The sequence below is a fragment of the Eutrema salsugineum genome, unplaced genomic scaffold, assembly GCF_000478725.1.
Source record: "Eutrema salsugineum unplaced genomic scaffold, Eutsalg1_0 scaffold_17, whole genome shotgun sequence".
NCBI lineage: Eukaryota > Viridiplantae > Streptophyta > Magnoliopsida > Brassicales > Brassicaceae > Eutrema > Eutrema salsugineum.
This window is the reverse complement of record NW_006256852.1, coordinates 1,412,562-1,438,821: the sequence shown is the minus strand read 5'-3', so window position 1 is coordinate 1,438,821 and position 26,260 is coordinate 1,412,562. Positions and strand designations below refer to the sequence as shown.

The 26,260-nt window shown below is 35.8% G+C and overlaps 3 protein-coding genes across 3 annotated transcripts; 2 read left to right on the top strand and 1 right to left on the bottom strand.

Annotated features, from left to right (window-relative positions):
- Positions 1–3,010: 3,010 nt before the first annotated feature.
- On the bottom strand, positions 3,011–5,312 carry LOC112087606. The gene is made up of 4 exons (XM_024157553.1): positions 4,278–5,312; positions 3,875–4,187; positions 3,164–3,789; positions 3,011–3,082 (listed from the first exon to the last, which is right to left on the bottom strand). Exons 1-4 carry the CDS (start codon positions 5,310–5,312, stop codon positions 3,011–3,013), a joined length of 2,046 nt encoding a protein of 681 aa, XP_024013321.1.
- An 8,171-nt stretch (positions 5,313–13,483) lies between these two features.
- On the top strand, positions 13,484–19,682 carry LOC18020519 (TNF receptor-associated factor homolog 1a). The gene is given in 16 exon segments (XM_024157360.1): positions 13,484–14,423; positions 15,089–15,200; positions 15,377–15,469; positions 15,556–15,628; positions 15,701–15,744; positions 15,746–15,849; positions 15,999–16,429; positions 16,432–16,688; positions 16,865–16,974; positions 17,193–17,322; positions 17,324–17,344; positions 17,440–17,890; positions 17,968–18,167; positions 18,285–19,128; positions 19,131–19,285; positions 19,287–19,682. Coding segments are annotated over 16 exon segments (3,363 nt in total). The 5' UTR covers positions 13,484–14,238; the 3' UTR covers positions 19,440–19,682.
- A 508-nt stretch (positions 19,683–20,190) lies between these two features.
- On the top strand, positions 20,191–21,027 carry LOC18020518 (proteinase inhibitor). Its single transcript, XM_006403160.2, has 2 exons — positions 20,191–20,374; positions 20,683–21,027. Exons 1-2 carry the CDS (start codon positions 20,356–20,358, stop codon positions 20,892–20,894), a joined length of 231 nt encoding a protein of 76 aa, XP_006403223.1. The 5' UTR covers positions 20,191–20,355; the 3' UTR covers positions 20,895–21,027.
- Positions 21,028–26,260: the final 5,233 nt, after the last annotated feature.

Genomic DNA, 26,260 nt, shown 5'->3' with positions numbered 1-26,260 from the left:
CCACTTGAAAACACAGTTAAAGTGTTTAAACTGATAAGCCTCCAACTGGTTTTAGTGTTTATCCCTTTAAACTTTCAATATGAGATTCTAACAAGCTTTTCGAGATGGTCCATCTTGAATTCAATTCCACTTTAGGATCAGTAGTTAACCCTTCTTAAGCCATTCTATTTAGATTGACAAACGAAGTTCTGATACCATGTTAAGATTGATGAGTTTCCAATTCAAAACCAATTGACAATTAGTGAATTGATCTATAGTTGATCCATTTAAACTTTCAATGTGAGATCTTAACATAAAATCACATGAAACACTGATATGGTATTTTCCGAGGATATTCCATCACAAGAAAAAATAGATTTTGAAAGAAAATTCAGATGATTTTATATTAGAAGTACTTTGGTATGTAATTTGTCATCATAAAAACTTAATAAGATTAGACGCATCAATTTTGTTTAGACTAAATAATCTAGTGTAATTTAAGTATTTACGATTAACTGTGTTAAATTTCTAATCTCTAAGCATGCAGATGAAACTTTATTAATTTGTTGATTTATTGTATGAAATATGTTTTGATATTTATACTACAGTTCTGAATTATGTTATTCATTTTTGATTAGCAATCTAATATAAATTTTGTCCTAAATATTACTGTGTAGGTATTATTACAAATTTGAGTCTATAGTAAGTAGATTTTATAGGTTTATTTAATTCAAAAATAATAAAACTATAAAGATCAATTATTGACATTACTATTCTAATTATGAAATTTTATCTTTTTTAAAAGGAAACTGAACTGATTTAAATGTGAGTAGTTTGAAAATGATCGGAGACTTGATCAATGATGAAGGAATACTTGGCCGGAGGTGATGCCGAACAAAAATTTGATCACAGATGGGCGGATCGGAGTATTTGATCAGCGTTTTCATGATCGACAATTTCAGAGTCAAGATTTCAAAATCGTCGAATTTGATTGGTGACTTCCATTTGAATAACATATTTTTTAGATTGTTATTTAAATAAGGAATAAAAACACTTTGTTAATGAGAAATGTTATGAGTGAAAATTTTGAGTTTATGTGGTAGATTAGGAAATAAAACTCGTTTTTTATATTAAAATTGTTATTTCGTGTGAAGAAAGTAGTAATAATATGAGAACATAGATTTAGTTCATTAACAAAGATAACTAAATAATTAATTTCATCTCTTTTTACTCTTAGCAAAATGGGAAAAATGAAAAATAAATGTATAAACTAATTTCAATGTAAATTTTATTTTGGCTTGCATGGACTAACTTAAGTAGTAAGAATCAAAGTCCTCACTCAGCATAATAGTTTTTTTTGTCGAACTTCAAAGCTCACGACCAGAAAAAGTTATATCAACAACTGGAAAATTCTTTTTTTTTTTTTTTTAGAAAAAATATATTTTATTGATCAACCCAAACTGAGAATTTAGCAATGGTTAACAAAAATAAAATCGAACAAAAGAACCGGTTGAACTGGTCGAAAACCCTAAACATGAAGCGGTTCGCCAACACTGAGTGTCCTCAAGCTCACCATATCGCTGACAATAACACGCCGGGTAAACACCAAATCATCGATAGCTCGACCCTAATCTTCAATGCGGTCAAGGGCACAACAAATCGGCAACGAAGGGTGGGGAGCGAAGCCCATCCACTCCACTACTAGATCTGCCGTGAGCCGCTACAGCCGCGATCCCCTTTGACTCGCCGTGCAACTTTCTGAGCCACTGCATGACGTCCGCAGCGGAGCAGCTCGATGAACCTCAAAGCCGAAGCCGGCCGTTTACTGTCCCTTCGTGATTCGCCTCCGCAGTCCTCCAACAGATCCTAATCTGGTAAGATCCAGCAACCTCTAATGCCCATACCACCACTCCGCATCACCTTGGCGACTCCTCCACACCTCAGCACAGCCGGAGAAGAAGAGAGTTGCGTCCGATCTCAGATCTGCTTCCCACCACCACATCTGAAGAGCACCTGCTTACTTTATGCAGAGTCGCCCTTCATGGCCATGACAGAGAACGCCGGACCGGAGAGGCGACAGAAGATGAGTCTTAAGGTTGGCGGCTAGGGTTTCTTGTTGGGAAAATTTGCGCATCTCAAAAGGCTTTTTTCGTTGTCAAAAACTCTTTAATGTATAAGAACAACTTTTATGTACTTACTAGGGTTGACTATTTATTTCCCCCCAATAACTATGGTATATTAACAAATCCCCCCAAAGTTTAACCCTCATCTTATATCTCCCTAATTTAAACTTATCAACCTAAAACCCCCTAAAAAGAAACTATCGAACAGATTTCCCCATGTTCGTTGGTTTCGATGGTTTATGCGTCAAACCCGATACGAAACTGATAAACCAGGAACCAAAACTGAGACCAGACCAAAAGAACCGACCCAATAGATATTCCGACCCGACCCAACAGATATTCCAACCCGACCTGGTTTTATGAAAATTCCAAATTATCGATGAACCCTAAAAAAAATTAGAGAGCAATTCTGTTCTGATTTTGAATAGCGAATGTGAGTAAAAACGAGTAAAAGGTTTTCGTATCTGGTTTAGATTAAACGATGATGATTAAGGTATGATTTCTGATTTCTGATTTTGTAAATTGAAGCTCAATACAGTCACTTCGTGGGTGTAGATTGAATTTCGAGTTTGAGGATGAGCATTGAATCTGACTCTTTTAAAGAAAAAGAGTCACTTCGTGGGTGTAGATTGCAGTTTTCAGCACAAATACGTGTAGCACAAAAGAAAAATAAAACAGATTACTGACTGTAAATTGACAATATAAGGACAAAAAATAAATAAAAACCATTGATGACTAAACCAAAAAAAAAATGAACCATCGTACAGATACCATTAGTTGCTAAGTACTTCTAAGAACCATAAAACAGGTCTTACAAGTCTTTTAATAGACCATAAAACTGGTCTAATAATCATTCTAATGAGAAATTAAAAAAAAAAAGAGGCAACACATGAGTGAAAAAAAATAGCTCAAATCTGAGTGGTAACTCCTTGAGATACTTCAACCTGAGATGATGCTTCAGCCTGAGATGATGCTGCATTCTGAAAAATGACAAAACAAGAAGCAATAAGTACAAACCCATTCACAAGAATAAGCAATAAGCACATAAAGAAAACACAAACCGTTTTTGGCTTTTTCTTGTGGAACCGCGAGTTATGATTAGCTTCACCACAAATTTTACAATGCATAACCCTTTTCAACAATTTGTTTGCCTTCTTCACTGGAGACTCGTTCTTATCTTTCTTCCTTTTTTTATCTGCCTTAGTTACCTTCTGACGGCCAGGCATATCTGGCACTTCAGGTTGAATTATCGATGGCTCATCTGTGTTTGGCCAAAACTTCGCACCTCTGATTGGAACAATCTCATCAGTGTAATTCCTCCTCCACGTAGTTGTCCTAAACCAGTGGCAAACGTAGTCCTGAGCCTCAAGTCCTTTGCGCAGCATCACTCCATATGCATGTTCACATGGAATGCCTGTGATATCCCATCGTTTACAGCTACAAGTCCAATGCGCCAAATTCACATAATGAGAGCATCCGTTTAGTTTAGCCTCATACATCCTGTTTGTGGATGGTTTGATAAAGCATTCTGAAGCTTTCTCATGCAACTCAGCCAGATAATCAATCACATAAGGTGTACAAACGCCTTCATGTTTAGTTGCTTTGATATCTCTTTTGGCTATGCGCACCATTGCAAGTCGTGCTATGGCCTCTAACATAGGAACCAAAGCCTTATCTCTGGCTTTACCTGAAAAAAAAACAGATATTTTTACAAAGAAAACAGATATATGAACAAAAAACAGATATAAACAGATATATAAAACAAACCATACCTATAGAGTTGTTAAATGATTCTGTGGAGTTATTTTCCACATCTTCACAATATGGTCCAAACTTATAGAATGCCCTGCACCAAGTTTCTGGTTTTGATTTCTTTATATCGGCATAAACACGTGCATCCCAATCTTCTATCTTCCTCAAATTTATTCTGAAATCAGCCTCATTGTAGCTTTGTGCTAGCCGCCATATGTAGGTCTTCAGCTCTGGCATTTTACTGTGCCGAGACTTCACATTCATATAGATGTGTCTCACACACATTCTATGCTCAATTTTTGGGAGCACTTGCATAACAACATTGATCAAACCCTATAAAAATCATAAGTACAAAAAAATGAACATAAACGAGCATCAATTATCGGTGCATTATAAACAAGTGTGAAAAAAAAATAAGTTTACCTTCTGACGATCAGAGACCAACACATATCCATCGCCATCTTCAAGTCCTAAATCAGCTTTGATCTTCGTGAAGAACCACTGCCAATTATCTGTGTTTTCCTTCTGAACTACAGCCCATGCAATTGGATAAATTGCATTATCAGCATCTCGTCCCATAGCAACAAATAGCTCACCTTTCTGAACAGATTTCAGGAAACAACCATCAACTCCTATGAGAGGCCTACAAGTTTCTTTCCATGTTCTTCTAAGAACATTGAAACAGACATAAAACCTTTGGAATACATCTTGTCCAGCTTCATTTCTCACACAATCGACCTCCACAGATGATCCAGGGTTTGTCTCTTCTATCTCAGCCTTATAGTCTCGAAGCCTTGAAAACTGCTCTGCATATTCCCTATCAATGCACCGCAACGCTTTAATCCTAGCATGTTGGCACTGAGGCCTTGTCACAGAAATCTTCCATTTCTCCATAACCATTTCTTCAATCTTCATTGGCATGTAGTACTCTGGCTCTTCTCTGATCTTGTCAACAAACAACCGGGCAATTTGTGGGACTTTTAGCATTGTGCAAACCCCATTAGGAACACATGTATGAGGTTCTTTAAAGACTGTAACCTGCCACCGACTAGTCTTTCCAGATATGGAGCAATTTATGTGCCATGAACAACCTATACCTTCACAACTGAAGCTAAGCTTGTTTTTATCATACTTCTTCTGCCTTATGTTCCGACCAGTTTTTAGAGCATGATCCAGAACAGCCTCTTTAAAAGCAATGCCATTCATGAAAACTTGTCCAAAGTACAAGTTTCCATTACCTCTCGGGATGTTGTTGCGTCTCTTAGCTGTCCGTTTCACTTCATCTCCTTCATCAAAGTCAGTTTCAGGATAATCATTATGCCTGATGGGAGACTCATCCCTGAACTGAGATACCACTTCCTCGACGTTATAGTTATTCCGTTCTCTTTTGTCTTCACCGTCGGAATCAACATCAGAATCAGAAGGAAACAATGGCTCAAATGCAGGCACTATCGACATTGTCTACAAAGAGAAAAAACATGAAGAAATCAGGATTAGCAGGTGAGTGACTGATGGTTCAAAATCGAAAACAGGATTAGCATGTTCAAAATCGTGAGCCACATGAAAGTGAGGAAGCAGGCCATCAAAATATTATGTTCAAACACGAATTCAGGATTAAGCAGGTTAAAATCGCGAGCCAAATGTTCAGCATTGGTAGAATGGTTTAGCATGTTCCAGTATCGATAAATGAAAGTGAGAAAGCAGGCATCAAAATCGGGAATAGAAGTTCATGCCTGGTTCGAATCGAAAACGCAGAAGAGAGGGAGGGAGAGTAAACTAAACCTCGTGAAGAAATCGGGATTAGAGGTTCAGATGCTGAGAAATCGATTTGGGGAATCGTTTAGGATTCTTCAAAATTGGGAAATCCATTTGGGAATTTCTCTGATTTTGGAGATTAGGGTTTGATTTCCTTAATTCGGGTTTATTCTGGTTTACTCTTTTAATCGGGTCATAATCTGGTTAATTTTTTATAATCGAGTTAAAATTTGGTTAAACATATTTTTAAATTGGTAAAGCATTCTTCGGTAAACACTAAACCGAGTTAGTTTACGGCTTGGGGGGTTATTAGTTTTCAACTTCTATTTCGGGGGGAAATCTGTTCGATAGTTTCTTTTTAGGGGTTTTTAGGTTGATAAGTTTTAATTAGGAAGATATAAGATGAAGATTAAACTTTGGGGGGGATTTGTTAATATATCATAGTTATTGGGGGGAAATAGGTCGTCAACCCTACTTACTAAGACATTAACTTATCCCTTTTTAACAAAAAAAAATAGACATTACCTTATCCCTAAATTTAACAGCTAACAGTTTAAATTCTGTTACTATTACACTACCAGAAACTTGTCTGAAAAATTAAACCAATCCAAAATAGCATCGTTTTTCGTAACAATACCAGAAACTTGCCTGCAGTTGTTTCTCATCAAATATTCTCCTCTTACATAGTTCGCAGACAAACATTTTTCAGTCATTCCATCTATTCTTTAATCTTTTGCAGATCTTATAATTTCTGCTTTATTGTACGTTAGGTATTTGACTTTGTTTAAAGTTTAATAGTATATTCAAAGTCACGGATTTGATGCACATTGGGATCTGCTCTCCAAAAAGAGTTAGTTAACGTAATTTAAACTAGCCTTGGAACGGAGCGGATATCCAGATCTTTATATGGATCCGCCGAATCTGAGTTTTAATTATCCAGATCCGTATTCGGGATGTCTGGATATCCGGATTTCGGATATTCACCTAAATATTAAGATATTTGCGGATATCTAGATCCGGAAAAAAAAATTAAAAAACTAAAAACTAATAAAATATAATTTTTAATATATTTAGAGGTTAAAGATATCCAGACCTTATAATTTAACTATCCGGATCCGGATCCAGTTTTGACGGATATAAGATTTTACTATCTAAATCTGATCCTTTCGAATATCCAAATTTTTTGTAGTAGATTGGAGCGGATCCCAAATCGTATCTCGGATACCGGATAATAATTCCAGCCCTACTTGAAACCACGTTCTAAAGAATATACATACTTTTGAGATCAGAACCTCCTAATCAATAAAAAAAAGGGTTAAAAGTTATAAATATTTACATGTAAAAAATTTCATATGTGATTTACAGAATGATTTTAACAAGTAAAACATCTTCAAATTAAAATTCCAATATTTATTTTATTTGATTGTTCAAATAACTTTGATTTAGAGTTTAAATCTATTATATACATCACATAAATCTGCCTATCATGCTGACTATTACCTACTTATATATAAATAACAAATGTTAAGTACTCTTTTATGATTAGCTAAATACTCTTTTAACTATACATATATAAAAAACAAATGATAAATACTCTTTTATGATAATTTCCACGTGATTTGTTTAAGTTTTATTTCTAAATTTTTAAAAACTAAATGACAAAATATATGTTTAAGTTAAAATTTAATATATCTTCCTTTAATTACTTATTTGGACCAGGAAAAATAACTAGATTTGTTTTGCCATTTGGCTGTATTTTTTAGATATAAGAACAACTTTTTGTATTCATTAAAGCATCCTTAAATTTAACAAATACCAATTTCAAATCTATATAACCTAATCCAAAATAGCACCATTTTCACTAATAGACTACCATAAATTTTCCTGCAATTGTATGTCTTTTAACATTCTCCTCCTACAGAGTTTGTTGCCATAGATTGTTTCCAAATTCCAGTAATCTCAGTTATTTTCTTGCCATTTGCATATCTTACGGTTTTCATATTTATCAAAGTTAAGTATTGAACTTTCTTCAAATTATTAATTCTTTATATATAAATAACGTGGGTCTATTTTTAAATAATTTAAAAATAAGTGAAAAATAATATTTTGTATATAACAAATTTAAAATCTCTTTGCTTTAATTAGTTCCTTAGACAACCGTTGTTTAGTTTTTCTTGGAAAATAAGTTATGAATGATTTTTGAAAACGTAAATGATGATATTAACAAATAACGAAAAACTACTAGTTGTGTGAGCCAAAACTTGCACAACCAAAAATTTGTAAATGAAAACTTGAGGGATCCGAAATTTCTAAGGTTTATCGCAAGAACAGTAAGATCAAAAGAAGGTTTTTTGCTGGAAAAGTGTTTAAATCTTATTGCTCTCGAGTTGTGAAAAGTTACATAATAAATTATTTACAGTGACTATTTATACAGAGTCTATGAACCGCCTAGCCGAGAATCTCGGGAGAGATTTTTAAAATATTTTCTTATCGCCTCGTGCGGCCGCCGTCTTAACATTTCGCCTAGGGTTTTTGGACGGGCTTCATCCTCCGCGGCTAGGTCTGTTAGCCATCGAACATCAATCAGCTCGGCCCACACGTCTTGCGATGCAGCTCACCCTCCATTTTCTTTTCAGCTCGGCCCCCTTGCTCTTTCCCGCGGCTCGACCCAACTCACACCTCAACAGGGCTCGGCCCACTTGCTCTTTCTCGCGGCTCGGCCCAACCTGCACCTCAACAGAGCTCGGCCCATCAAAAAGGAAGCCCAGCTCGGATCAGACATAGCTAGACATAATATCTCAAACACTTAGTCCTTTTAGAAGTGGGTAAACTTGTTGAGGGTGGAAACCGACCCCAACAGTTAGCCCCTCAGCTCGTTAGCTTTGAAGACAAAGATGACGAGGTCTGTTACAAGTTTAGCCATCGATCTGAGCCGTTACGAAGTAGCTCATGTGTAGGTGCTGCTGAACCGTAAAGAAACTGCAAAGTCTTTGAGGCTCACTGGTTTCATGTTTCTTTTGTTGTTTTGTTTTTTTTTATATATATTGGCCGATGCGCTCTCATGAGGCACTGTGGCGAGGTGTTTTGAATGAGTTAAGGGAGAGGCGTTTTGCTTGACAATACCGAGCCGTTCTTAATGACGAGGTGCCCATAGTGCTGTGGTGTGCAGATGCCTAGGCGACAAGGCGAGATAGTGCCTAGACGATGTGGCGAGGTGATGCCTAGGCGAGGAGGCAAGTTGATGTTTAGGCGACAAGCCAAGATAATATCTAGGCGACGAGCTGACATAATGCCTAATGGCAAGGCGAGGTAATGCCTAAGCGACAAGGCTAGTTTATGCCTAACCGACAAGGCGAGGTTAGGCTTAAGCGACAAGCCAATGATGGCTACACGATGATAAAGGATGATGCATAGCTGACGAGCCGATATGATGGCTAGGCGACAAGGCAAGAGTGTGCCTAGCCGACGAGCCGAGATGATGGCTAGGCGACAAGGAAATGGGATGCCTAGGTGAAGAGGCAAGATGATGCCTAGGCGACGAGCCGATGATGTCTACGTGATGATACAAGATGACGCTTAGCCGACGAGCCGATGATGGCTACGTGATGATACAAGATGACGCCTAGCCAACAAGCCGAGATGATGCCTAGGCAAAAGGAAAGATGATGCCTATGCGATGAGCCGATGATGGCTAGTCGACGATACAAGATGACGCCTAGCCGATGAGGCAAGATGATATCTAGGCAAAAAGGCAAGATGAAGGCGACGAGGTAAGATGATGCCTAGGCGACGAGCCGTGATAATGCCTAGGCGACAAGGCAGGTGATGCCTAAGCGACAAGGCAGGTGATGCCTAAGCGATGAGCTGATGATTGAGAGCATGACAGCCGAGCTGAACTAGGGATGCGATGGCCTTCTCTCTTGGGTGAGCTGTTTCGAGCATCAACGACGAGGCATCTTTGTTTAGATGATGTCGAGCCGTGTTTAATGATAACGATGAGGCGTTTTTGCTTAGACGACGCCGAGCCATGTGCAGTGATAACGACGAGGTATTTTTGTTTAATTGACGGCAAGTCGTGTTTAATGATAACGGCGAGGCATCTTCGCTTAGATGACGCCGAGCCGTGTTTAATGATAACGACGAGGTGTTTTCGCTTAGATGACATCAAGTCATGTTTAATGATAACAACGAGGCATTTTTGTTGAGTCGTGTATAATGATAACGACGAGGTGTTTTCATTAGCCGTGTTTAATGATAACAACGAGGCATTTTCATTAGACGATGTCCAGCCGTGTTTAATGATTACGACGAGGCATTTTCGTTTAAATGACGCCGAGTCGAGTATAATGATAACGAGGCGTGTTTGCCTCGTCGTGGATAATGATATTGACGAGGCGTTTTCGCCAAGTCGTGTATAATGATAAAGATGAGGCATTTTGTTGAGTCGTGTATAATGATAATGACGAGGCATTTTTGCAGAGTCGTGTATAATGATAACGACGAAGTGTTTTCGCCGAGTCGTGTATAATGATAACGACGAGGTGTTTTCATTAGATGATGCCGAGCCGTGTTTAATGATAACGAAGAGGTTTTTTTATTAGATGATGCCGATCCGTGTATAACAACGAGGCGTTTTGTTTTTTTTATTAACCAGAGATGATTTCGGGTTGTTCGTTGAGATTTATCCATTCTATCTCTGAGAGAGGTCCTCATTGAGGTGAGCTGTTTTTGATTGTTTTTAGAAAGGATCTCCGAATAATGCTGAAGCAATTGTCAAGTAAGTGACGTGTTTTATAGGCCTTGTTCTCTTTGAGAGACTGATCGTTCGTGAGGAAGAGTCGGGCGTTGCAGCCAAAGTGTTTAGCTTGAGCCTGTTTTTTCTTGCCGAGGCGTTAGGCCAGGGTTTCTCATTGTCGAGGCGAAAGTTCAAGAGGATATAGTGTTCTCTTTGGAATATGACTATAGACCAGCGTTCTCGAGAGGGTGAGTGTGTTTTTCCGGGTTTTAAGAGTTCACTTCGGTTTTAGAGAAAACGATGTGGTCTCGATTTATAATCTCGTGTGCGATAGTGAGTTGTAGCGACCGATACGTTTTTGGTCTGAAATTTGTATAGCGCGCTTAATTTTTATCCATAGAAGATGTAATTTGCACCCTCGTCCTAGGAAAGGTGATAAAAGTCTGTTTAGAAAACTTTGTGTTTGTTGTCTCGTTGTGGCCAGCAACGAGACGAGGTGTTCGGTGTTTGGATACCGAAGGGAAATGGTAAAGAGCAAGAATTTTGCTGAAGCAATGCGAGATCAATAAAGCAATTTGTAAGACAAGTAAAAGTCTAGCCGACGTAAAACAAGTGAATAAGAGAGTAGCCGAAATGAAAACAAGTGAATGAAAAACTAGCCGAGGTGAAAATAAGCCTAGAGATAGCTGACTCGACGATCTAAAAAATTTAAAAATGGTGTAAGTATAAATGTAAACGTACCCACTCCCCCCCTTTTTAAGAGGGAGGGGGGGGAGAGCTGAAATCGTCCGAAGATAGGCTGCCTACGTACCTTTTGCAGGGATCAAGTCATCCCGTAGTTCACGTTGGTCGTGGTGTATCCTTAGTGATAGTATTTCTTCAGATCTGAAGTTAAAATCGAGCTCCAGATTGTTCTTTTTGTCGCTTCGTATTGCTTGTCTAAATTCTTTATTTCTTCCTTATTCACGACAAAGTCCGATGATCGATGCAGACCGTCCTGGATTGTTTGCGGTGTGTTCAGCGCCATCTCCCGTTGAAACTCCGATTTGTACCACATAGATCGCTTTAGGGCTTCAAGAGCGGTCTTGTCACTTATTCCTTCTACTTTAGACACAACAGCTTTGAACCTTGCCATGTAATCCTAAAAAGGTTCGTTAGGTCCTTGAGATAACGTCCATAGATCGGCGTCGGAGGTGCCTTGATCCATGAACATCGAATACTGCTTCAAGAACAAGGCGGAGAAGCTGCTGGAAACTGTTGATCGAATTACGTTCTTGCCTTGAGAATCATTTTAGTGCGGCCCCTTTGAGAAGCTCTACGAACAGCAGACAATAACCAGCGTCTTTTTCTTGCTCGGTTAGCTTGGCAGAGTTCCTCGTGAAAGCTCGTCCCATTGTTACGCGGAACGCCGTGATATGAGCTTTCGGGTCGGTGGTTCCTTCATAGAAAGGGATCTTGGCTTTCCTGGGCTCGAGGATCCTAACCTCCGTGATCCTCGTCATAAACGGAGTCCTCTGGATTTCTTCAAGCATCCAATCGATCTCTGGCGCGATGCTTATTGTGTTATGCACCTGAGATTTTATGGTGCGAATTTCTGCAATTGTCCGAGCCATGGAGGCTCGGAGCTCTTCCATCTCTTTGGTTTGCGTGCGGTTCATTCTCCTAGGTGGAAGAGGTCTCTCCTGTTCTTCTCTCCTCGGGTCGTCTTTGTACTCCGCCTGCTCGACCCATTGGAGGTTCTCTTCTTCTTCAGTTGAATCGTTATCGCGGGTCGGGTTGGTGACTCCATCAGTTTGGATGCCATTAAGCGTCGAGATGAGCTCTTCTTGACCTATCCACCGAGCTGAGCCGTTTTGCTGTGAGTTTCTGGTACAGTCGCTCTGCTGGGCGTCCACGTCGTTCATGTCGTTTTCCTCCTCATCACCTCGGGTTGCTGCTGGAATTTGTTCGTTGAGGGGACAAAATATTGGTGGAGCCATGGGATTTCTTGTGCCGCTACTGGATGCTCATGCAGGCGTCGAGAAGTCGAAGCGTCTCCTGACTCCATCTGTCGGATTGGAGATCCTGGCTCTCCAAGTCGGTTGCTGTCTTTCAGCCTTTATTGCGTCGAGTCTCTCTGCGATCGCCTCGTTTAACTTGTCCTACTCCTCGATATTCTTCATCATGGTGGACAGCATGCTCCTCATCTTGTCCTGAGTTTCAGTGGTTGTCATCCCGTTCGCTTGGGGAGCATCCTTCTCCGTGTTGTGGTCGTTGCTGTTGTCATCTCTGGGTGCGTCGGTTGTCATTTGTTTCGGATCTCAAGCTCTTGACGATATTGAGTAAGAAAATTTCGAGTTCCCCACAGTCGGCGCCAAATTGTGTGAGCCAAAACTCGCACAACCAAAAATTTGTGAAGGAAAATTTAAGGGATCCAAAATTTCTAGAGTTTATCGCAAGAACAGTAAGATCAAAAGAAGGTTTTTTACTGAAAAATTGTTTAAGTCTTATTGCTCTCGAGTTGTGAAAAGTTACATAATGAATTGTTTGCAGCGACTATTTATACAGAGTCTATGAACTGCCTAGCCGAGAATCTCGGGAGAGATTTTCGGAATATTTTTTTATCGCCTCGCGGGCCGCCGCCTTAACATTTCGCCTAGGATTTTCGGACGGGCTTCATCCTCCGCGGTTGGTCTTGTTAGCCATCAAACATCAATCAGCTCGGCCCACACGTCTTGCGATGCAGCTCACCCTCCATTTTCTTTTCAGCTCGGCCCACTTGCTCTTTCCCGCGGCTCGACCCAATTCACACCTCAACAGGGCTCGGCCCACTTACTCTTTCTCGCAGCTCGGCCCAACTTGCTCTTTCTCGCAGCTCGGCCCAACTTGTACCTCAACAGAGCTCGGCCCATCAAAAAGGAAGCCCAGATTGGATCAGACATAGCTAGACATAATATCTCAACCACTTAGTCTTTTTAGAAGTGGGTTTGAGGGTGGAAACCGACCCCAACACTAGTTTTTGTTTTTTGCCATTTGGTTTTCATGTCTTACTCCTAGTGCTAACAAATGGAGAAAAAATGAAACATGAACGTTATACATATATTATTATGTCATAAAACTTATTAAATGATTTTTTGTTTTTTAATAAAATAAGGTTTTTTTCTCTTCTCTTTCGCTGTGTTTTTCTTCTTTCTTACGACCTCTCCATCTCTCTCTCTTTCGTCTCTCTAGAAAAACGCTTCAGGAGCTGCCATTAATCCATTCAGCGATTAAACTTTCTACTCTTTCTTCCACCATCTCAGGCTTGCGTTTTGATCTATACAGCTTCTTCGTTTACGTCTCTTTAATCTCGCTTCCCTTACTATTCGGATTTTCCGAGGCTGCTTAGGTTTCCGATTTTTCAATCCTGGTTTTAGTTTGTGTGTTTTTTGGTTTTTCGATTGCTGATTTATTCCAAGTTTTTTTGTTCTTTTTCCTAAATTTTTTTTTTTTGTATTTTCACGTTTTCTCGCAATTAATTGTAATCCTGGAGAGTTAGCTGATAGTGTATTGTGAATTGATTGGTCCTATTGCATTTCGATGTTTCTAAGATTGGTTTTAGGGTTTCTTCTCATTCTCATTGCTTAATTTGATGCTGAGAGGGTTTTGGTGTATTGATTTGAGCCATGAATTTTTTTTTTATTTAAAATTTTTCAATGTATTTAGACTGTAAAAGCTATAATCCATTCATTTGATTATCTTAATCTGGGAAAATATTTTGAGCTTGTTGTTCATTTGTTAATTCGTCAGTTTCTAAATAGTATAGTTTTGACAATTTGATCATAGCCATTGTTTTAGACTACTTTAGGTTCTAATTTATATGCTCAAATCGTTTAATTTTTGTAGTTTGAAAGAGAGAGATAAGCTTTTAGAGGAATGTCCGAGACTACTAATGAAGATTCTAGAGCAGGGACATCAGTGGATGAGAATTTATCAAATGGAAGAAGAAGTCAATCAGAAGAAGCACTCGCGGAGTGGCGCTCGTCTGATCAAGTGGAGAATGGGACTCCTTCGACATCGCCAGTGTACTGGGACACTGGTGATGATGATGATTTTGGTATGTTGTTTTTTCTTGAAGCATGTTTAGGTTTACATGAATGTTGTTTACCTGCATGTTTTTTCTTCTTGAGATGTTATATTCTCGACATAGACTCCATTGATGATTGATGATGATGATTTTGGTATGTTATTTTTTTGTATGCATGTTTATGTTTATATGAATGTTGTTTAGCTGCATGAAAACGGGTTCTTTCTTCTTGAAATGTTATATTCTCGAAATAGACTCACCATTGATGATGATGTTAATTTTGGTAAGTTGTTTTTTCTTTTGCATGTTTAGGTTTTCGTGAATGTTGTTTAACTGCATGAAAACGAGTCTCTTTATTCTTTAAATGTTATATTCTCTAATGAGACTCGCCATTGATGATGATGTTGATTTTGGTAAGTTGTTTTTTCTTCTGCATGTTTAGGTTTTGTGAATGTTGTTTAGCTGCTTGAAAACGAGTCTCTTTATGCTTTAAATGTTATAGTCTCCAATGAGACTCGCCAATGATGATGATGATGATTTGGTTTTCATGAATGTTGTTTAGCTGCATGAAAACGAATAAGACTAGCGTTCTTTAAATGCTATATTCTCGAATAAGACTAGCGTTTTTTGTCTTGGCTTTTTGTGGTATTACCATGTGTGTCTGGTGGCGTTTTAGTCGACATATTTGTTATTTCTTAGGTTTAAAACCTTCTAAATATATTGGAAAGATACATGGGAGATTTAGAAATTTTCAGAAATCAACAAATAGGAGCTACGTGGCGATGTTTTTGAAGTTGGGGGTTACAAATGGTAAATGATATCTATTTTTTCTCCTTCCATATATATGGGCTCTCGGAAGCCTATTCAATCAGTCATCATGATAATAATATTGAAATTTTGTCATTACTAAACCTAGTTATATATATTTTTTTTCCTTATGCATGCTAATATATTAACAAAAAGTTTCATATCATCTCATGGCAGGTATATATTCTAATCTATCCACAAGGGTGTGATGTTTGCAACCATCTCTCTTTGTTTCTATGTATTGCAAACCATGATAAACTTCTTCCAGGTGAAGTATTGTTATTTGCTTGTTGTCTGTTTTTAGCATCCCTCTCTCGACTTGGAAACGTTATAATTTAGGTTCCTATGTTATCTTTGAGACTGGCTGGAGTCATTTTGCGCAATTTACAATAGCTGTTGTGAACAAATATCCAAAGAAATCGAAGCATTCATGTAACCTTTTGCATCTTTTAGTTGGTCTCCATCCCATTACAAGGACAAACTGAACATATTAATTTCTTGCAGATACATTACACCGGTTTTGGAAGAAAGAGCATGATTGGGGATGGAAAAAAGTTTATAGAGTTACCTAAATTGCAGGATGGGTTTATAAGTGATTCCGACTTTCTTATAATCAAGGCTCAAGTTCAGGGATCAGGTAAATGCAAGATTGAGTTTACCTAAAGTCATGTGTCATACATTGTCATTAACATACATCCACATGTTTAAAACTTTCCCAACCATACACATAGCAACATCATTTAGGCTTAATTGTTTTTTTTTCTCTGCATTGTGGATAACTCTTGTTAATTAATTCTTGCAGAGAGAGGGTGGACCGACCTTTTCGCTGCCTTTTTTGTCAGTATAGGAAGGAACTTGTTAGGGTATATATGTCAAATGTAGAGCAAAGTTGCGGGCGATTTCTAGAAGAGAAAAGAAGCAAGCTTGGTAGGTTTTTACAGGATGGCAAAATGGAAAAAGTATTCCACATTTACACTCATTTCCTCAGATTCGAGAATGAAATTTTGAATAGCTGTTGTGGCGGAGGCCTTGGATTTACTTTAGTCTGGTGTAGTTCTGAACTTTTCCTTTCTTATTTCTTGATATTTTCCCTCAAAGTTTCAGCAATATGCATAGACGGAATGTATTGTTATTCTTTGTGCAGTTTTGCTACCTTCTGGGTAGGGTTGAACCAGAATTTAAGGTGTCAGATGTCCCAGGAGAAAATGGATGTTATTTTAAAAATGGTTGTAAAACACTTTTCATCGAGAAGGAAGTGACATCCACTTTGGTGATGGATTCCTTGTATAGTGGTTTGAAGGCTCTTGAAGGCCAAACTAAGAACAAGAAAAGTAGGCCGAGACTGTTGGATACCGAAGAATTGCCAGCTCCATTTGTTAGCGTGGAGAAAGATATGTTTGTATTAGTTGATGATGTGCTAGTACTCATAGAGAAGGCTGTTCTGGAGCCATTGCCTCTAAAAGAGGAAAAGGATCCTCAAAACCGTACCAAGGTTAGTTTCATATGTTATGTATTGTACTGATTGAATTCATGGTGTATTATCTATCGTTGCGGTGGTGCATTTTGATTTTTATTATCCATGTAAAAGTGTTTAAAGCATGAGCACTTGTCTCCATGTCAAATTGACGTTACTTGTGTATGTTTTTCTATTCTACCATTCGAATCTAGGATGGGAATGTCGTGGAATACAGGACAGAAGCCATAGAGCGTGATGAGAAGCGTTTAACTGAGTTGGGTAGACAGACTGTGAAGATATTTGTTCTTGCACATATCTTCAGGTAATATGTCATAATTTTTCTCTAGGTTTGAAATTTCCATACAAATCAATTAGTAAGCAAGCGCATACTTTGTTTACAACCTCAAACACGCGTGAAATATCTCATTCTGAAACCGCTGATAGTGTTTGTTTTGTATTTCTGGTCTTCTGGTACTGTTGTGTCTTTGTGTTTTTAGCTGTATCTCATGTATCGTACTGTGATCTTTCTGAGAAAAGCAGCAACAAAATTAGTGTTGCATACCAAGAAGCTATTGCATGGAAAAGACAAGAAGAACTTATTCGCAAACAAAAGGAAGAGTGGCTAGCAGAAAGCGAACAGAAGTCGAAAAGAAAAGCAGCAGAAAAAGAGAAAAAAATCTAAGAAGAAACAGGTCCTTACACTTCTGTTACTTCCAAAGTATATAATGGCCTTAAAACAACTTGTTGAGGTGCTAACGAAGATTCTTATTTGTTTGGTATTATATAGGCGAAACAGAAAAAGAACAAAAATAGAGGAAAGGAGAAAAGGAAAGAAGTGAAGGTAAGATCCCAAACTGAAGAAAGGGATCTAGAGAAAGAGGAATGTGTGAGAGCGAAAGCAGAACCGTCAGCTGAGAAACCCGACACACTTGTAGATGTGTCTGATGTTTCTGATTCAGTAGATAGTTCAGCTGATATTCATTACCTTGATTCAGAAGAAAGAGAGAGCAGCCATGTTCATTGGGAAAAAGATGCCTCAGAGATTTATCCTCTTTCTTTAGGAGACACTAACAGGGGAAGAGGCAGTTCCATATCTATACCTAATGGAGTTGCAGAAAGAAAGTGTCTCTACACAATAGATGATAGTTCCTCAACTTGTTCTAATGACTCGATCTGATAAAATGTAGCCAATGGGTCGTACAAAGGAAATGTATTAAACTGCCGAAGCCACAAATGGCTTAGCAAGTAAGTAAGATCTTTTTTTGGCAACTTACTTTGTTTCTTTTGTTTGTTGTATATCTAAACATGGCTTGTGATCTGCCTTCAGAACCAAAGCCATGCTTCTCTGATGCCAAAAGTTTAGCCAGTGAAACAGAGGACCAACCTTCAAGACACACATCTAATCCGAAGAACCAAAGCCATGCTTCTAAGGTACGTAGAGTTGGTGAAGCTGACGTGGTTATCTCCAACGTCCAGGAACCAGAGAGGCGTGTGGAGCGTAATCCTATTAGCAAGGTGGTTCACACATACGTTTAAAATTTTAATACTTGAAATTAGAAGATAACCATAAAAAGGGAGAGCCACATGATATGCACATCAACATTGAATGACAATATTTTATCCAATTTTCAGGATCACAGCACAGTTCAGACGCAAGAGAAAAGCCCTGTTATACTTATCTCGCCCAGAGCTGCTCCCTGGAATCTCACATCTGTAGCGCAAGCAAAATCGGAGAAAAACGGTGTTTCAAATTATGTAGATTCTGTTCCAAACAGGAGACCAATATCTGCTAGATCACCTTCATCAGATCAAGCATCACCATCTCGAGATATTCAGTTGCAAACTGTGGCTCCTAGATCCGATGTACAGAAAACCGCTTCTCCAAAACCCACGGCACAACCAGCAGCTCCTTCTATGTTAAGGCCTTTGAGTGCTCCTATAATCCCTTCAAAGCAAGCTCCACCTGTAATCTCTGCTGTTCAAACCTCAACAACCTCCTTTGCTCGTTCAATGAGCTCAACAGGCCGTATAGGTTCGCTGACACATAGCCAAACATACACTCCTCAATCCTATAAACATGCCATAATTGGTTCATCTGGGTTCAACCATTTAAACTCTCAATTGACGGGAAAAAGCGCATTTTCCCTTTACTCACATCCGTCTCCTATCTCAGTATCTAATCAACCTGGCTTTACTAGCCAAGCTGGCTCGTGGGATATTTCCTCTAGTGGACTCTTGTGGACCGGTTTGAGTTCAAGCAGAGAAATACCAACAACAACTATCAACAGGAATCATGGGATGAACCCTTACAACACCACACCCCTAACTACAAGCATCCGGCCTACAAGAACGACACATAGTCTGATGACTGATGAGTTCCCTCACCTCGATATCATCAATGATCTGCTTGAAGACGGACACGGTGGTTTCATGGGCACCAGTGTATACTGTGTACCACAATGGTTCAACATGTACTCATACATGACGGTGCGGATCTTGGTATCTCAGGCAGGTCGAGGAGTTACAGCGACGATGGATTTCACCAATCTTACGGTGGTGAATACTTGTTACATTCATCTTCTTCTTCTTCGCCGTATGGGAATGGTTTGACACAAACGCAATGGCAAATGGCGAATGGACTTGTCTTTACTCGCTATGAGGAACCAAGACGATGCAGCATCAGCAGCAGCTAGTAATTACTCTTACTTTGACTTAGATTCACTAAACCCGAATTTATCAGCTGGAATCAACGGCTACAGAGACTTCAGGCCATTGAACGGACACTGAGGTTTTGGGTTTAAAGGAGTGGCCATATGCATTTTTAATCTTATTTATATATATAAAGATGACGAATAAAAGGCCATTTGAACTATTCAAATGTCCTTTTCTTTGTTTTTGGTCAGATTCAAGTGTTTTTTTTTCACCAAAAATGCACAAAGTAAAGGAAAAGGAAATGAAAAAAAAAAACACAAAAGATACGCATATGACATAGTTATTCTATGCATTTTTATTCAATTTTGTAGATGAAAGACTTTATGATGTAATATAAGTATACAAAATAAAATAAGAAACAATAAACTAAAAGAGTTTTAACAAACATTACAATATTTATTGTGTGGAAAAAAACCGTATGATTGTGGAAAATATGTTACATTATGACAATATATCTATATATATATATATATATATATTACAACTCAATGAACTCATGTTATGCCAAAAACGGCCAACAATTATTTCAGAAATATACGCGTTACATTCATGAGAGCTTATGGTCTACATATTGTATTCAAACCACACACGACTGCTAGGAGATAACACAATATAATATACACGTTATTATATTATATATACTGCATTTTAGAGCCACCAATATTGTTCAAACATTTGACATATATCCATATATATCTCTCTGACGTGTATCTTAGTATCTAAAGTAGGTGAAACTCTTGACAATATAAAATTTAAATAAAAACACACACACGTTGGATCAAATGTACGTACGTAAAACCCCAAAAGCGTACGAATCTGGCTCTCTCTCTCTCTCTCTCAATTTTTTTCATGTGTACATATTGTAAAGAAAGAGAATAGCCATCAGAAGTTTTCTATAAATAGTCATTTGGTTCTTGTACAATCTTCATAACTCAAAACCTCCTTAAAGAAGATAAGAGAGAGAACTCAAAGAACCAAAAAGAATAGAGAAATGTCGGACGTGTGCCCAGGTATTACATATTTACACAGTACCAATATACATATATATGCAGCCAAAGAGCTGTCTCAAAACTATTTAAAATTATTTACAATTTTGTAATTAGATAAATATTGAATGCGGTAAACAAATATTTAAAGACTAGAATCTTAATTTCACCTCTCCGATATATTCTAACACATAATAAATCGATTATAAAGTTTTATAATTCATATATTATATGCATGTATGTGTAGCATAAATGATGCATGATTATGATAAATCGATAACAGAATCTCATAATTTAGTGATAAATATGTATGGGTGTGTGTATATGTATAGACACTGCTGGGGATGGGATGAAGAGCTCGTGGCCTGAATTGGTGGGGAGAAGAGGAGAAGAAGCAAAAGAGATAATTGATAAAGAGAATACGAAAGTGACGGCTAAGATTATATCTGAAGATGCTATTGTTTTGCCCGTTGTGGTTTGCGATAGGGTTTATGTTCTTGTCAATGACTATGGCATTGTCACACAAACCCCTTTCGTTGGGTAGTTTAAGTATATTTATGTGTGTGAATGAATCAATCTGGACCTTAATACGTAACGTGTACGTGTGTGTGTGTGAAACAAGATATGCTTGCTGTGATACGTTGAAATAAAATAATGCCTCGATTTGTATGTTTTTATGATGATCAAATAGTTATATTTGCTATATTTAAATTAAATATATATTGTATCTTTTAATTTTCATATCTGTTTTTTTTTTTTGTGTAAATAAACTTTTGATATCTGGTTTTATGTGCCGAACGACAAACTAATCATGAAATCTCATGTATGCCATATTTCGTTTTAAGGGGATCAAACCCTAAACACATTAAGCACGTTTGTTTGAGAGGAGATCATAAACTAGGTTAGTAAAAATAAATCGGTATCTAAATAAGAATTAAAATTGGTAATTCATAAATGGTACTCCATCCGTTTTAGGTTTTATGATAAAAAATGTTTTGACACACTTAAAAAAATATCAGAATACGTAAATAAATATGTATCTATTTAATATACTCTAATGTATATATGACTAGGAATTAACCCGCATATTATGCAGGGTAATGTTTTTTTAATTATCTTTAAATTTAATTTAATTTTTTTGTTAAATTAAATTGGTGACAAAAGTTCTTTACCAAAAAATATGAATAAATAAAATTGGTGACAATTAGATAACAATACTTATATAAATATGACACAACCGATATTTACTTGTATATATATTATTATGCGATTTAATTATTAGTAGCTTTTTTAAATATGAAAGTGATATGATATTAATATATATATATACTTATATACATACCAACATGGATTAAAATCTAATATATATATATATATATATATATATTCATAAAATAAAAATAATTGTGAATATTTTATTAGAGATCAAACTATCATTTTTAGTTAATAACTTATATAATATGTGTTAACAATGATTATATATAGGATTGTCAAAATGGAAAAACCCGTCTACTTAGTATATTTCACAATTTACTAAACTATTTTTTGGCCAACCCGTTAAAAAAAAATAATTTAAATTTTGAAAACATAATTTTATTTTTTATATAAATAATTGAACTGATTTTCGAAAATGATACTAAATAATAATGAAAATACAAATGAAAAATATTTCAAAAGTTTAAATTGATTTTTTCATATATATGGATTGATTATTATTAAAAATAATAGAATATATTTTAATATTTTAATAAGTAAAGAAACTAAATATACTTTTGATTTATATCCATATATTTAATTGAGATTTCTATATTTGTAAAGTTTGTTTAAGTAATATCTTCTAAGTAAAGGTATATTTATGTAATATCTTATAAATAAATGTTTATTTATGTAAAATATTCTGTAATATCTTACAAATAAAGGTTTATTTATGAAATGTCTACTCAAATAATAATATAGAGATTAGAGATCAAACTATCATTTTTAGTTAATAACTTATATAATATGTGTTAACAATGATTATATATAGGATTGTCAAAATGGAAAAATCCGTCTACTTAACATATTTCACAATTTACTAAACTATTTTTTGGCCAACCCGTTAAAAAAAATAATTTAAATTTTGAAAACATAATTTCTTTTTTTTATATAAATAATTGAACTGATTTTCGAAAATGATACTAAATAATAATGAAAATACAAAAAAATATTGCAAAAGTTTAAATTGATTTTCTCATATATATGGATTGATTATTATTTAAAATAATAGAATATATTTTAATATTTTAATAAGTAAAGAAACTAAATATACTTTTGATTTATATCCATATATTTAATTGAGCTTTCTAAGTAAAAGTTTATTTATGTAATATTTTATAAATAAATGTTTATTTAGGTAAAATATTCTGTAATATCTTACAAATAAAGGTTCATTTATGAAATGTCTACTCAAATAATAATATAGAGACTATGCAAAAGGTAGATTAGTACATATCTAATCCAAAATCTCTTCTATGTAATCTCTATATATTTTGTATTTATTCACCTAATGAATATAATTTAGCCTTATATGATATCAGAGCGGACATCTTTGAAATTCTAAAACACTTGCTCGGATCTAGGGATGTACCAGGTTTCCGACAAATGTCAAAATTGTGATGAATAAAAAATATTATATTAAATCAAAGTTGACAAAATCTTCAATTTTAATTATGACATAGCATAACATGACACAACTGATATCATAACAACTTCTTCATTATTACTTCAATACACCGTAATACAGTGATATACGCTCTATTACATAAAAATTTTATTGAAACTGATTAAAATTAACCAATGGTTGGAATTTGAACAACAATTCCACAATCGTTGACCATAACATAAACACGAGAGCAAATAAAGATCTCATGAGGATCGGCAGTTCCATCCAAAATGATGTCAGCTTTCATTTTGGGATTCTCTCTTTCGATCACTTCCTTCGCATATTTTCCTTTTGTTCCCATTAGTTCTGGCCACGAGCTTTTTCCTGGATCTGTTAGTAATTGATTTAACATACATATAGTATTATCGGATAAAAACTTCAAGATTAGTCATATCTTAAGGATCATATCTGTTAAAATTTTAGGCCGAATCAAATTAGACAAAAGTCGAAAATAAGAGAAATAACGAATAGAGGTAAATATCTGTTTTATGGTTTCTTTCTTTCAATATGAATGAATAATTACACACTCTTAGACTTTTATTTACAAACCCAAAACCTGATTACTAATTCCGATTTTATTAAATGTAACTTTCATAATCCCAACAGAAAACCGTACCAAGCAAATGCTCATACCATGGCCATACTTTTATTTTATTTTGCGTAGAAACAACAATTTCTAAATTACTTCACTTTTGAATCGATGATAACGATGGTTAGGTGATAAGTACGTATCTATTGATATCTAGAGATATATAAATACCTTCGCATATGCTTGCCATCTTTTCTTGAATAAATGTATCGATATATGTGATTTTTGTGTGTATTGGGTTCTTCTCCCTATGAAAAAGTTTGTATTTATAAAGTCTGTATATTATGACAATAAGTACCTAGGGTTGTTCATTATTGACTTCACAAGTTATTCTAATCATGATATAAAGTCTTAAACGCCACCCCAATTATAGTAGTATTTTCTTTTGACGTCCCTATAGCATATGTACGTTAAGATTTGATAGAGCCATCATATCGTATTCAAGTTACCCTCAACTTACTATAAATCAAATTAAACGAATTGTAATCTATAAAACAACCATATTGCCCGCATGACTATGGTCTAGTGGTAAAAAGGAACGTGTGGATATTACACTACTTCACCCGGGTTCAATCCCCCCTAAAAACAAAACACATTTATGTGGAAAGTTTAGGCTTAGACCTAAGCTGTAGACAGGTTACATTGTAGTCTACTCTTAGTATTAGTCGGAAGATATTTCAAACTTGGGATAGGCAGTATGGTAACCGGCTGGATCTCATGGATCTTATGGTCCGTTGATCCGAGTGGATTCAGAACTCATGATGTTCCTTGAACCTGGGTAATCAGTCCACTCTGTAACATTTCGATGCGCTCAAGACTAATCAGATTAGCCGATAGAAGTTATAAAAAAAAAGCAACCATATTGTATTTATCACAAATTGTCGCATATATATACATCGGGGTGATGCTCATCTCTATGATCTGGCAGCAAGTTTGTAGAGTTTAATAGACTTGAAACTCCTACCATATCTTTATTTTCTTAATGATAATAATGGTCGTATTTTTTTATTGTAAGTTGTTTTCTCCTTGTGTTTGTGTTTGTAGATTATAGTTGTAGATTAAATTGACTCATGTGCAATAGATAACGTCGAGATTATTTGTATTACAAATTTACACACACACTATATATAAACCTAGCTAAACTGAGGGTATACAAACTCGTTGGATACAAGCACATCATGTGAAAAAGCTTTAAGCCAACTAGCCTAACAGAAATGACTTTGTTTCTAGCGTTTATAATATAATCACTGCCTCTGAATTTCTTAAAAGTCCTATATGTATTCATATAGTTCAAGAAAAATTCTCCAAATGGTTTAAACTCTATGTTGATATCTTCCATGCATTTTATTGGTTGATAGATTATTGTTAGGATTCCAAATGAAAAATTATGAAGGATAAAAATAAATCATAAAACACATGGATCAATCTAATTATTGCTACTTAGTTTTTGAATACGGAGCGTTTATGAAACTTAAAATGGTATTTGACTCCAAATTATAGATTTAAATATGATAGTCGAAGTATTGTTTATTGTGGAGTAAATTGATTCAGTTTAAGATGGGTAATCTTAATAGGATTTGTTAAGATACTACCTTAAATTTTAAAGAATCTATACACGAGACATTAGTTGTGACTTGAGAGTTAATGAAACTTTTAAAAACATTGTTTTTGCCATTACATGAGGCGCTTTTATGACTACAGCTGAGTCACAAAAGTTATCATAACATCTTGGCATCGCAAATTGATGAGAAAAAAGCAACTAAATTTCAACACTTCGGACAATCGCAAATTGCAACAACGCTCGCAGTTACTGATATCAAACCCTGAGAAATATAAAGGGACACTAGGCTCGCAATATAGAGTTGCATTTTCCCACTGATTTAAGACTGTAACTAGGATTTAACTCACGATATATAGCTAGCGCGGGATAGTTTTTTAACTAAAAATATATTAAAATTTAAGAAAAATTGTTTTACCTTGATTTTATAATATGTTAGCTACGGATTATAGATAGAGATGTCAGACCAAAATTAATCTGTTTATTCAATCCGATTTGAAATTTTTTTAAAAAATTGTTCTAATTAACCCGAAAAAATATATAATCTGGAATACATAATTTTAATATGTACTGTTTACAAAAAATAAATTTCTTGTGTCTAATTATTTATAAATTAGAAATATACTTTTCAAATTTTGTTTTTATATATATATATATATTCAAATAAAATATAATAAATTGTCACAAAAAGTATTAGATGAATATCCACACATAAACGCGGGTTATTTTATAACATATGTTTCTTTTGGATTTCTAGTTTTATATAATTTTTGATATTACATATCCAAATATGTTTCAAATAACAAATAATTCAGTTAACACTGAAAATGATTTGGATTTATGGATAATAATTAATAACGTGCAGAAACAATTGTTGCACTACTGGAGGTTTGGAAATATAGTTACACATACCTTAATCATTTTCATTAGGAGTTGATTTTCTCTTTTTACAGTTGTACCTCTTGTAATTTAAGCTTCATAACAAGTATTAAAATACTGAATTTCTGGTGAAATGAGAGAGAAATTAACCAACCAAATATAGCCAAATCTTGTATAGTAAAC

Excerpts from the sequence above, each read along its gene's own strand:
- LOC112087606 (XM_024157553.1), bottom strand. The coding sequence starts at position 5,312 with ATGTCGATAGTGCCTGCATTTGAGCCATTGTTTCCTTCTGATTCTGAT. Across the intron at positions 3,790-3,874 it reads ATCATTTAACAACTCTATAG|GTAAAGCCAGAGATAAGGCT; the intron begins GTATGGTTTGTT and ends TTTTTTTTTCAG. Across the intron at positions 3,083-3,163 it reads ACAAGAAAAAGCCAAAAACG|AATGCAGCATCATCTCAGGC; the intron begins GTTTGTGTTTTC and ends GTCATTTTTCAG.